A 13,876-nucleotide genomic window follows, 5' to 3' on the forward strand; every position below is an offset into this window, starting at 1 on the left:
CCAAACTGCTGAGCAATAGTCTAAATGTGATAACACTAGATTTTTAACCACACTTCCCCTTAAATTAAGTGGTAAGAAATGTGATCGTCTCCTTCTAATCGATGCATTTCTAACCATTAAATTAGTACTTTGTCTATGTGTTTTAGGCCGGGAGCCAGGTCCACTTCTCAGGATGTTTTTTGTTACCTTTTATTTAAAAATATGATTTCCTGTTATCTCATATCTTGAGCCATCACAAGTTAATAGGGACCACCCCCAACTCGGGGCCATTTGGTCACAGGGGCCAAAAAACACCCCTTTTGGGAAAAGCTTCTGGCGAAATTGTGTAATTGCAAATGTCAAGGTACAGCAACTGCATAAATAGTCAGAAAAGTCGAACATTTTGCATGGTGTATCCTGGCACATGGGGGAACTAGCAGTTCAATGATTATGAGCTTCCTGTATTACAATTCTAAAATATCACCCTCAACATACCCTAAAAGATCAAAAATTGTTTCTACGCCTGACAAATTACCATCAAAAGTGATCCATTTCAAACATTTTATGATACATCTCACTGCCTCAAATGTATATTAAAAACATCCCACATTTATAACCTTCAATTTAAGTCCAAGATGAGCTTTCTATCTGAAGTATTAGCGGAGCTGTGACCAAAATAAGCTATTTTTCTGCATCTAAATAAAATCTTAAACAATATTTGAAACATGGATTATGTAGTACTATACTATCTAAAGAATTACATAAAAATAGAATAATGTTGTGCCCCAGGTGGACCAGGGTATCAAGCCACAACAAGATTTAAAAAAAGAACAAGATCCTGACAAGGAATAGAAATAACTTGTGAAGTTCCGGTTATTTTATCTTGAATGCTTGCTATACTAATAATAAAAACCAGGAGATGGCATATTCTCAGCTTAACTATTTACTGGATGCAAAAAAGAACAAGTGCACAGCTGTGGAGCCTTATCAGCTGAATGCGGAAGAAGGTCTGCTCTATTCAAAATGGTCTCTACTCTTATACCTTATACCTTATATCTTGGCTGCCCACCCACACGGGGGATGGCTCAGCCTAGCCCATGTGAAAATGTGTGACCTGATGGTCTTAACTGGTTTCAACTGGCTAAGCCAGAGTGCAGATACTATAAATATATACATAGAAAGGCGCCAAGACAGGACAGGACACCGAGACGCAACAACCTTGCTCAAGTCACCTATCTCCTCATTAAGAGACCTAATCTAACAGACTTGTGAACATTTTTTAACAATATAATAACATTCTGTGTAGCCAAATGGAGAAGTAGTAGAGTGCAGCTTAACCATAACATTTAACTCTTTCACTGCCACTGACATTTAAAGACGTCAAGTAAAAAGCTACGGAGCACTGCCAATGACGTCAAAAGACGTCATCCAATTTTTTATTTTTTGAAACGGGTGGGGGGAAGCCTTCCAGAGATGTGCTGAAAATTTTAACCAGGTTTTTTTTAGCCTAATGACTATTTTTGGTCCCTAGAGGGCAGCGATGACTGTCTTTTGACAAGATCGGGTGGGCGTCAGTAGAGGCGGAGCTAGAGCGTCGAGCAGGAGATCAGAATGGAAAACAAAGAAAAATGGCGACCGGTTTGCGAGGAGCTCACGCCCGAGCCGTTTTATTTCAAAGACAAAAGCATCGACCAAAAAGAGCACATTGATGACAACGATGATCATCATCGATGATGATGATGATCCGTGGATGGAAAGCATTGACGCGGCAGGAGAATACGTGGGGGGGGGACGGGGGGCTAGATGGCATTCCCCGGAAAAAAGGCCGTCAAGGAAGTGTAACGTTTGCACGTTGCACAATGTGAAAGTGAAAGTAAACTGCCGTGCGAGTCCTGGCGTCTCTTGCACGCAGGAGAGCGTTACAAAAAGAAAAACTGTATTTGAAACATCCACATAATTGTAAGTAGTACCACAGTTGCACACATTTGTAAATAGTTTGCAAAATTGTTTTGTCAAATTGTTACACTGTTGAATGGAAATAAACGTATTTTGCAATCAAAAAACACTTTTTCATTGTTGGTGAAAGCGTTTTACAGAAGTAAAGCACTATTTAGGTGTTTGTGGCATCATTCATGGACAAAAAGAAGTGTACAATTCACTAGAGTGCATGAAATAACATTGTTTCACAAAAAGCCGTTTTACTCCGCTTTTTGTTTCAAAACAGAGAGTTTCGGTGAAAGTAACCATTTTCTATTGTTGATTACTGAAGAACGGAATAAGGTAGAAACAAACTTTTTTTCTGATGAAAGATGAGAGTCCAATCTTTTATTTGTTTCCATAGTCCAAACACAACATTTTCTGTGGACCTTGAAAGATCAGTCAAAATGCTTAAATCGGCTGGCACTGGCGACAACCCGTTTCTGAAAACGTCTGGCAGTCAAAGAGTTAAGTGTACAGGCGTTTTTAGTTCTCTTCCCACACTGAGTCATTTCTGACAAGTAATCAAACCTGCATGTTAACCTCTTGATTTAACTTTTTACTTCATTCTAAATGGCTTTAAAGTAGCATTTTTATAACTTGAGTAGATTTTTTAGTCTACCCACTTTTTGTTGTTATCTGTTTGTATTTACATAGTGCCATTTCATTTGGTAGTATGTGTGTTTCCATAGTCCAAACACAACATTTTCTGTGGACCTTGAAAGATCAGTCAAAATGCTTAAATCGGCTGGCACTGGGAACAACCAGTTTCTGAAAACGTCTGGCAGTGAAAGAGTTAAATATGATAAAATACAACTGGATTTTAATCATCCTCTTTTTCCTCTTCCTGATCATCATTCATATTTGCTTGGATCTCATCAGCTGCTAAGTCATCTTCATCTGTTTTCTCTTCTGCCAAGTCATCGACAAGGGCAGGGGTGGCCAGGGTCAGTCCTCGAGAGCCACTAGCTTGTTTTCCATGTCTCCCTCCGTCAGCGCAGCTGAATCTAATGATCAGCTCATCAGCAAGATTTGCAGACGCCTGATAACGATCCTGGTCATTAATCAGGTGTGTTAGTGGAGAGAAACATGGAAAACAGGCTCGGTAGTGGCATTCAAGGACCGAACTTGGCCACCCATGGACCAAGGGCTTTGGGGATAACGTCAACCTCAAACCATAGTGGTTCTAACTGGCCAGTCTCTGTGTTTCATGTGAAATCCATGGTCGAGAGTGGATGGGATCTCTGGGTAGTGCTCATGAGCCCTCTTCCAGACACATACAGTGCCTTGCAAAAGTATTCACCCCCTTGAGTTTTTCAACACTGGCACGGTACGACCACAAATATATTTCACTGGAATTTTATGTGAAAGTTAAACACAAAGTAGCACACAATCGTGAAGTGAAACAAAGTGTATATCTTATTTAAAACAACAAAAACTGAAAAGTAGGGTGTGCAAAAGTATTCGTCCCCCCTGAATTAATAATTTATCGAACCCCCTTTTGCTAAAATTACTGCTTCAAGTATTTTGGGGTATGTCTCGATCAGTTTTGCATATCAGGAAGCTGAAATGTTTCCCCATTCCTCTTTGCAAAACACCTCCAGCTCAGCTAGGTTAGATGGGGACAGTGTTTGTGAACCGCAATCTTAAGATCTCTCCACAGATTTTGTATTGGATTTAGATCAGGTCTTTGGCTGGGCACATTGATAATTTTTCCCCCCCATTCCATTGTCTCTTTAGCTGTATGCTTTGGGTCATTGTCTTGATGCAAGGTGAGCCTTCGTCCCAGTCTTAGGTCTATTGTAGACCCCAACCGGTTCTCTTCCAAGATCACCCAATATTTGGCACCAAGCATCGTCATTTTTTTTTTTTCTGGAGAGCTCAGTATTGTTCATTCAGTAATTTTACCGATTTGACATGTCATCATCATTGCTCTTTTAAAAAAAAAAAAAAAAAAGTTTAATAAATTTTTATTTTGTATGTGGGTGCATATGTGCGTGCGTGAGTGTGCGTGCGTGTGAGTGTGTATTCATTAGTTCACCTAAAACCTATTAAAAATCCCATACCGTTCACCTAAACCGAATACTTCAGAATCCAGTTAGTCGTGAAGTTGTCAGGAGACCCGAGGAAGGATCAAAAAAAAGAAAGGAAAGTGAAATCCAGCACCGACCAGACATTACCTACTACCCACCGGGTTACCAACCCGAATCTTTCACCAACCCCAGAAACATCTAAATTCCAACAAATTAGGGAGACCTCAAGAGACCAAAGGAGACTGAGGAAAGGAAGGAAGGACAGATGAAGCAGAGTGAGATCCGCAGACACCAGCCTCCAACGACCTTCAACAACCAGAGGAAGAAGCAGATTGTGTTAGAGTTTCGATAGATGCTGGTGTGGTGGATCTGGCATTCATGAAAATCTCCACCAAAGAGGGGAGCCGTCGACCCCTGCCAGGACAGAGCTAGCGCAATACCTCAGGGCCCCCCAAACCCCCAGACAACCCCCCCCCCCAAAAAAAAAACCCACCCCCGACCCCACCCACACCAACCCCCAAACCCCGGGGAACCAGGCATCGGTGCCGAAGAGGGGCCGGACAGCGGAGCGGAGAGGGCACCCGTGCCCACCGCACCTCCCGCCGCGTGGAGGGACGGAACACCGGGGGCAGAAGGGGAGATGGGGGGGGCACCGTTGTGTAGTGCATTAAAATTGGAGGGGGAGTTGTAGGGGGTGAAGACGGTGTCTCCACCCTACCCCACCAAAGTGTGTTATGTGCCCTATAAGTCTATAAACAAAGTGGATTGTGCAGAACTAGTGCAGTGAGTTAAGAGGAGCGACCAACGGGTGCCCCCCCCCCCCCCAACCGGGCGGGGGCAGGAGGTGCACCCGCCCACCAAACCCCCACCCACCCCACCGGTACCCCGGCGGACATATGGGACCAGCCCGGCGGGGCTATAGTGCTTGCCCCTCGGATACTGGGGCCCGCCTGAGGTGCCAGGTGGTCCACCGGAGCGGGGCGGGCACAACACAAAACCACCCACCCGCCCGGCCCCTGGAGCCCCGAGACCTAGGCCATGGATGGAGCCCCCCGTCCCAGGGGAGGGGGAGGAAGGCGGAGAGGGGAGGGGGAAGGAGACGACAAGAAGGGCAAGGGGCAGCGGCAGGGCCGCAGAGAGAGGGGGAGAGGAGGAGGAGGAAGGGTGATGAAGGAGAAGGGACAGAGAGGCGGAGGACGGGCGGGGAGAGGCGAGGAGGGAGAGGCAGCAAGGGGAGGGGGGAGGGAACCACAGGGCACCCCGGCGGCCCACAGGCCCCGAACCGCGTCGGTGGGCCCGGAGCGACGGACACCAGAGAGAGCCCCGCAGGGAACGGCCAAGACGCAGCCACCACCCACCAACCAACAGAGGGGCAGAGCCGCCCATGCCCAGCCAGGGGGAGACAGCACCTATAGAATTAACCCACTGGCATGCAGTGAATCCGAATATTAACCCATAGTGCCCATTGAAGGTGAATCTTGAGGAGTTGGTGATTAAGGTGTCGTTTGATGTAGTCTGCTCGATCCTGCTGGCAGCAACTGAGTTCCTGACTATAAAAACACAACCATTAGTGACAAATTGCCAAATACAGAAACAGCAATGTAAGTTATCGCAATGTGGTGGCTCTCGCTAACAAGCAGAATTAAGTAACCAGATTTAGGTTAAAATATTCTATATACGTAGACCATGTTTCTATAAATTTTGATATTTGGTTTTTATTTGAGGCAGATATTTTTTTCCATTAAAATGTGATTTATGAGGAAGTTAGACCATTGGTCGATATTCAGTGTTTGTTTATTTTTCCAGTTAACAAGAATTGTTTTTTTTTGTGATAGTAAGGGCTACAAGTGTAGATTGAAATTGTTTATGTGGTAAGTCAGTTGTTGTTAGGTCACCTAGCAAACACAAGTTTGGAGATAAAGGTATCCTACAGTCCAAGATAGCGGAAAGTTTTTCTAAGACTTTACTCCAGAAATACATAACCGGAGTGCATAACCATAAAGCATGAAAATAAGTGTCTGTAGTGTTTTGCAAAGTCTGTGAGTCACATTTTCTTCATCATATATTGAGTAATGTATGTTGTATGAATAATTTTATATTGGATAAGTTGTAAATTTGTGTGTTTTGTCATTTTAAATACGTTTTCACAAACGTGAATCCAAAAGTCAGATTCCGGAGCTATAGACAAGTCTGTCTCCCATTTCGAGATTGGTAAAGACATTTTATCAGTATATGAAAGTAACTTATATATTTTTGAGAGTTTTTTTGTTGTTGTCGAAGAAAGCTTGATAATATCTTTAGCTAAAACAGGCGGTTGGAGCGTACCCCGAAGTGTTGGAATTTGTTTCTTTATCATACTTTTAACTTGCAGATAATATAAAAAATTTCAGTTTTTTATTTTGTATTTTTGGAGCAAGGATGTATATGATATAAACATTATCCGAGAAGAGATGGTGGAGATGTGTAATTCCTTTCTGCTCCCACACACCTAAATAAAACGATTGGTTGTTAAGTTGAAAGTCAGGGTTATGCCATAGGGGAGAAAGCCCGCAGGGCTCCACTTGGGCTTTTGTCAATTCTAGTGCCTTCCACCAGGCAGTCAGGGTGGTGGAAATCATTGGGTTTTTAAAACAATTGTGTCACTTAATCAATGTTGTAATGAAGAGTAAATCTAGAAGTCTGAGGTTATTACAATCCTTCTGTTCTCGTTCCAGCCAACAGTTAGTATCTCTGTTGGGTTGTGCCCATAGAATGATATATTTTAGCTGGTTAGCTATATAGTAGTGCATAAAATGTGGTGCCTCTAAACCTCCTTTGGATTTACTTTTCTGAAGAGTAGATAGACTAATCTCTGCTTTTTTTTTTATTCCAGTAAAATTTTGTAACGGCCGAGTCCAAGAACTGGAACCAGTTAGCCGTAGGTTTAAATAGAATCATTGAGAAAAAATAGTTTATTTTGGGTAAAACTTTCATTTTAGTCGTGGCTATTCGTCCTATTCGAGAAATAGGAAGATTATTCCAGCGCTCCAAGTCACTATATATGCTATCCAGAAGTGGAGTAAAGTTTAAATGAATTAAATCAGTTAATTTAGGTGAGATTTTTATGCCTAAGTATTTTAAATTACCTATAGGAAATGAGTAGTGTGGCTCCTGGCTTGCAGGGTTCCATGAATTTTCTGTAATAGGTAGTAGAATTGATTTTGTCCAGTTAATAGAATAATCTGATAAATGTGAGAATTTAGTTAGTAAGTTAAATACTTCCCCTAACGAAATATCAGGCTTTTCTAAATAAAGTAAAATATCATCGGCATGTATATTAATTTTGTGTTCTGTTACCCCAGAGTGAATTCCTTGAATCCTTCTTTCCTGGCGTATAGCTAATGCAAGCGGCTCAATAAATATTGCAAATAATAAAGGGGACAGTGGGCATCCCTGTCTTGTGCCTCTCTGTAGAGTAAAACTCTGAGATATAATCCCATTAGTAGTAACTAGCTTTAGGAGAATCATATAATACAAGCATCTTCCCTTTTCATGCTTGCTGATGAGGTGATCATATATCAACTGTGTTGGAGAAGGGAAACATCCAAAACCTGCAGGACTCCGGCCCTTGAGGACCGAGTTTGCCCAGCCCTGATTTAGAGTGATCAGCCTCTTGGGTACTTCTCTGATGAGTGCCCTCCTTCGGTTGGAAACTTTGGAGGGACAACTTTGTCTTGGTAGATTTGTGGTTGTTTGGTCTTCCATCCACGTATGGATGATTGATTAAACAGTACTCTTTGAAGTTCAAAGCCTTTGAAATTGTTTTGTATCCTTCTCTTGCTTTAAATCTCTCCAAAACATTGACCCGGACCAGCCAGGTGTGTTCTTTAGTCTTCATAATGCTGAGTGAAGATTAAGGTTGCGGTTCACAAACGCTCTCCATCTAACCTGGTTGAGCTGGAGCTGTTTTGCAGGGAAGAATGGGAAAACATTTCAGCCTCCTGATGTGCAAAACTGGATCGAGACTTGATCCAAGACCTAAAGCTGTAATCGCATTACTTCAGGTGGGGGTGAATACTTTTGCACACCCTACTTTTCAGTTTTTTATTTATAAAACGAGTTTGAAATAAGATAGACACTTTCTTTCATTTCAAGATTGTGTGCTACTTTGTTGTAACGAATATTGCCCGACACCCTCAATTTTTCCATTTTATGTGCCTTTTTAAACATTTTAAACAAACAATGTGTGTGTGTGTGTCTTAACTCTGTGTTTTAAGTTCAAAAGGACTCTTTGAGTTTCCCTCCAGCAGGGACTGGATTTCGTTTTTACAACCCCTATGAAACGCATACCACAACTCCTACAGACCGTGAAAACCTGAAGCAAGCAAACTAGAGATAACACTGCTTATCAGTCCCCAGATCATCTTTTATGGTCTGGTCTATCCACAGAAATTAGCCATGTGTTTTTTGGAAACAATGTCCCTTGGAAGTTATATGGTACAACAGTGCCCTCCAGCGGTCACTATCGGTTATCCTCAAGCCTCCTGCCGCTCCTAATTAATCTGAAGTCTACATAATTCGGGACATACACGACCTCTATGTACTTGATTGACATCAAGTGACTCCTATCTTTGTACACAACCTGTATGTCTATCTCAAATGAATGATGTGTGTAATTTCTGTAGCCACCTAAATTAGTAAGCTTAGCGAATTCAATAACTTTATGATTGCGGGAATGTTTCAAATGTGTTCAGAAGGATAAATGAAGCATCTGGCTTGTCAATTCTGATTAAAAGAAATATCAAATACTATCCCAAAAGTCTCAGTCAACCAAGTCTACTTCATGCACACGGAAGGGGCGGGACCACACTGCCGGCCCCCTTGGGACACAGTTTAAAAGCCAACGCGGTAAGGAATCTCCCTCTCTTCCCCTCTCCTTTGCCCTATGAACTGCTCAAGGACTCTCTCTTTCTTGCAACTCTTCCCTCCTGTCTTCATCTCGCGTCTGGCCCCAGGAACTCTCCTCATTTCTGCATCTCACGTCTGCCCCCAGGAACTCTCTCTGCGCAATCCCCCGTCTGCTCTTAACCTCACGTCTGGCCCCATGAACTATTCCTGATCATCACGAGAAACTTGGTCGCTGAGGGTGACCACGCGGCTTCTTCCTTTGAGCCCCGGACTTGAGCCACCACGCGTGCCCAAAGCACGCATTAAGCAAGGACTCGCAACCACCCTGCGCATCCCCAAAGCGCGCGTGTCTGTCCAGCCGTGAGCCCGAGGCGCCTCGCAGCGCCCACACAAGGACCTGCCGCGACCTCCACGCCGCGCGTGCATCACCGACCAGCAGCCAGAGACTCCCGGGCAGCATTGCAGCTGGACGTGCGGCAGCCAACGACCGGCTGCGGCCTCCACGCCACCAACCGGAGACCTGGTGCAGCATTCCAGCATTCCAGCATTGAACCGAGGATCGACGCTCAAGTCTCTTTCTCTCGAGCAACTGAACCTCTCCCGTGCAACTGAACCAGTCAGTGAGTGCGCTGTCATTGCAATCTGACCATATACTACTGGTGCAATGCTTTTATTATAACATGAAAGAATTGACAGGTCAAACGCTTCCATCTCTATCCCCCATCTACCTTTTTCATCTACCTTTTATTATCTTAGTTAGGTTGCAAGTTTTCTTTTTTATCTTTGATTCACATTTGTATTTTGTTTCATTAATAGATTAGGCTGTGACTGATATGTGTGTTTACTAAATACATTTGTTGTCTAGAAATTCAATTTCTCCCCAATCATTTGTGTTTACTGAGTGGATTAGTAATTATCTTATGAAAGCAAATAACTCCTGATTAACTAAAGTAGCAACTTCAGATTATGAATACTTAATAGTACTTGATAATATAACTTGATAATATAATTGTTATCGTTTATTTTGCTCCTACAAACAAGCAAATTCAACGTGGTGCCCTAGAGGTCGCTGAGGAAATTACAACTCCCCTCAGTACCATCTAAATTTCTCATAAGCCATTACGGCAGCCCAAATAATCGCTACATTGTGTTTTAACTTTCACATAAAATTTCAATAAAATATAGTTATGTTTGTGGTTGTACTGTGCCAAACTGTTGAAACACTGAAGGGGGATGAATACTTTTTCAAGCCGCTGTACATCTTGGAAGGTGGCGAGGTCATTAGAGACCCTACCGGCACATAAGAAGAGTCAACTTCCAGGTATGTGTCTGGAAGAAGGCTCATGAGCATTACCCAGAGATCCCATCCCCTCTCGACCATGGATTTCTCAGGGCAGACACTCTACCACTAGGCCACTGAGCTGGTACTGTATGGTGTGAAAACAATCAGACCAAAAAATTATGCGACAACTTGCATAAAACCGCATAAAATTTTATACTGAAGAGCTCCTGCAGCAAGCTTCAGCTATTACTCTGCACTATTATGATTTGTATTGTAAAATTGTATGTATTGAAAATATTCGTTGCTCACTTAGGAAAAATCAATAAAGATGCACACTTACTCTAGATTGATAGAGCAGAGTAATATTATTTATCCTCTCAGAGTAACACAAGTAACACCTGAAGTGTATGTGTTCTCATTTTTTGGCAGATGAGATGGAAACTCAAGTGCTGAAAGAGCCCAAGGCAGAGGAGCAAAAGGAGACTTTCATAGCATTTGCCAGGGTATACAGCGGTGTGGTGAAGAAAGGACAAAGAATATTCATACTCGGACCAAAGTATGATCCTGCCCAGGGCCTGAGCATGGTAAACAAAATGTTTTTACAAAGCAGTCATAATGGGCAAGGTAATATAGAAAAAAAAGGAGAAAACTACACTCTATCTATCTATCTATCTATCTATCTATCTATCTATATATATATATATATTAGGGATGCACCAAAGCAGAAACCGAAAAATGCTATATCGTTTTCCGCTGGGGGGTAGATTTAAAAAAATAAAAAATCCCCGCAATAAATGAAATCCGCAAAGTAGTTAGCTTATATTTTACATTTATTGTACGTTTTAAGGCTCTAAAACCCCTCACCACACAGGTAATACTCTTTTCTAATCGAGCCATTTACATTTTCTCACATTTCTCATTTGTTTAAACATTCTCAACGTTCAAACCTTAATAACTAAAAAAAAAAAATGCTTGCAAAATTGCACAAAAAAAATCTGCAAAACAGCGAGGCCACAAAAAATTAATAGATTAAAAATACCTCTCATATCCATCTTTCAGCCGTTCTGCACCCCGTTTTTGGGATGTGCTCCCACCTGGCCTCCGTAACATTGACTCTTTAGCACTCTTTAAAACCAGACTCAAAATACACCTATTTTGGTCTGCTTATTCAACTTTACCATTGCCCGATACAGGTGCTTGTCAACATTTTTTAAATATCCTCGAAAAGTGGAATAATTTCCGTAATTCCATTCAAAAAGTCAAACTTTCATATATATATGTGTATACGGTTAGAGTACAAAATTGGGCTGGAAAAATAGTGTGGTGCTGTGGATCCATGGTGTACACACTTAAGTGAGTACATAAGAAAGTTAAGTTTGAATTCTATTAAAATAACTAATTTTTCACACATTGGGAATAATTTTTGCCTTTGCGTAGTGTTATCTTACCTGTGGGTATGTGTTCCCACAGCATTTGTGTGGGAATATTCGACTCTCGAAGTCGATGCTAACTTCCGGTTAGCTTTTGAATGGTATCCTCCCTTTGCTTTTAGCATTAGCGCTGGGCTAGTGATGTTTTAAAAACAAAGGATGTTTTGTGTTTAAATATACAGTGAATGTTATTCTTACTGGCTTACAGTTAACGCCAACTGGGATGTCATTAAACCGCTTAAAAGTCACTTGGGGGGCAACAGAATAACCAGATTAACATACGCTACACATTTGCTAGTGCTAATGCTGGAAGGATGGATGGATGGTATTTTCAAAATATGTCAATCTTCAAAAGTTGGCTAGGTTCTCTTTGCCTTAATCACTGCCTTAATCACTGCCTGGATGCGCTGTGGCATTGCCTGAGGGTCCTGGAAGCCCAGGCTTTCTTGATTCTTGCTGTAGTATAACACAAAGCACCAAATAATTATGTAAATAGATTTTTGGGGGGAAAAACAAAACAATTTAAAACAATCTTGTCAGATTTACAATAAACTACAGAACACAAGTACATTTTCATAACGTGTAAGTTTTACGACAGAGAACGTTGACAGGAAAATAATGAGTTGATATGAAGTTCAGGTGACTTACATCAATTTGTGTACTCTCGTGTAATGGTGGCACATTTCTAAATGTTTATGTTTACGTTGATTGATTCATCTCACTTTACTCATTCAAGACAATCAGGAGTAGACCTCCGGTGAGAACTTAGGACATTGAATAAAATCAAGTTGGTTTATTGGTTGGTTGGTTGGTTTATTGAACATATAAACACATTACAACATTTAAAATAAGTTGAAGTTACATGTCCAAAAGGAGTAGGAAGAAGTAAGAATTTATCTAGTCCTACTCCCTATTACTTCTGTCATGTTAATGTACTAAGTTATTCTTATTTCATAATATATCATTAAAATAAAAAAGAAAATGAAGAATAAAAAATAATCAAAACATGCTTTTCTTAAGTGCACATATATTGGTGTTCGTTGTAAGCCTTTATCCATTGCATATATGTAAAAAAATAAGAGAAAGTAAAGCCCTACATATAGAGCTAATCTAATCAATACAATAAATACCGAAACATTAGTTGTTGCACATATATGGGCACACATGCACATACATGCACATGAGTACACACATATATACACAAACGTTTGACACACCTCTTTCAATATTATGCTTTATTTTCATGACTATGTACATTGTAGATTCTCAGACGTAAGAATGCCAAAAGTACGCAAAAAAAGTAACCAGAGCAAAGGATGGCTATTTGGAAAAATCTATAATATAAAACATGTTTTCAGTTATTTCACCTTTTTTTTGTTCAGTACATAACTCCACATCAGATCATACATAGTTTTGACGCCTACGGTGAGAATCTACAAAGTAACCAGCCATGAGAATAAAGCAAATGCATTGAATAAGAATGTGTGTCCAAACTTTTGGCCTGTACTGTACATGCCCACAAAATATGCATATAAATGCATACATATATGCTCTTAAATTCATTTATATTTATATTATATTATATTATATTATAACACAGTAATTGATACCTACTTTTTCAATTTAATTTCATAATTGTTCCACAAATTAACCCCTTTAACAGAAACACACGTTTGCTTTGTTTGTTCTTATCATTTATTTTCCCTCCCCCACTTGTACTCCTTAACCCTTAGCAGCAGCCCTCTGATTTCAAACAGCTTCTGAATACTGTGGCAAAGTTTAAATTGTATACTTTGTACATTATTTGTGCTCTTTTAAATTCAACTAGGTCATATCGTTTAAGAGTATTTAATTTAATGAATAACAAATTTGTTGATTCTGTATAATGTGAGCGATTAATAATTTGTATGGCTCTTTTTTTGTAGATTAAAGACAGATTTTGTAAATAGTTTTGTATGTATTTCCCTATATTTTGACACAATAAATCATGTATGGAAGTAATAATGTACAATATAATGTATATAATGACGTCTTATTCAGAAGATCTTTGGTTTTATACACAATACCTAGGGTTTTGGATATTTTTCTTTTAACGTTTTCTATATGACATTTCCAGCACAATTTTACATCAATTACAATGACAATAAATTGTATTTCATTTACTCTTTCAATTTCAATTGAGTCAACAATGATTTTGACTTTGTTTAATTAGTCTAGTGTCAAAGATTATGAACTTTGTATGTTTGTGTCAAGCCAGTTTTTTTTTTTTTTTGTATATTTAGCACTTT

The 13,876-nt window shown here is 40.5% G+C and overlaps 1 protein-coding gene across 5 annotated transcripts in view; it reads left to right on the forward strand.

Moving 5' to 3' along the window:
- efl1 (elongation factor like GTPase 1) overlaps positions 1-13,876 on the forward strand; it is a 146,044-nt gene that overhangs the window by 70,399 nt on the left and 61,769 nt on the right. For all 5 annotated transcript variants that reach the window (XM_077562808.1, XM_077562810.1, XM_077562812.1 and 2 more), the window contains one exon: positions 10,588-10,742. In XM_077562808.1, the coding sequence (XP_077418934.1) occupies positions 10,588-10,742 (155 nt within the window). The remainder of the gene's footprint in view (positions 1-10,587; positions 10,743-13,876) is intronic.

The sequence above is a fragment of the Vanacampus margaritifer genome, chromosome 4 (genome assembly GCF_051991255.1).
Source record: "Vanacampus margaritifer isolate UIUO_Vmar chromosome 4, RoL_Vmar_1.0, whole genome shotgun sequence".
Classification (NCBI taxonomy): Eukaryota; Metazoa; Chordata; class Actinopteri; order Syngnathiformes; family Syngnathidae; genus Vanacampus; species Vanacampus margaritifer.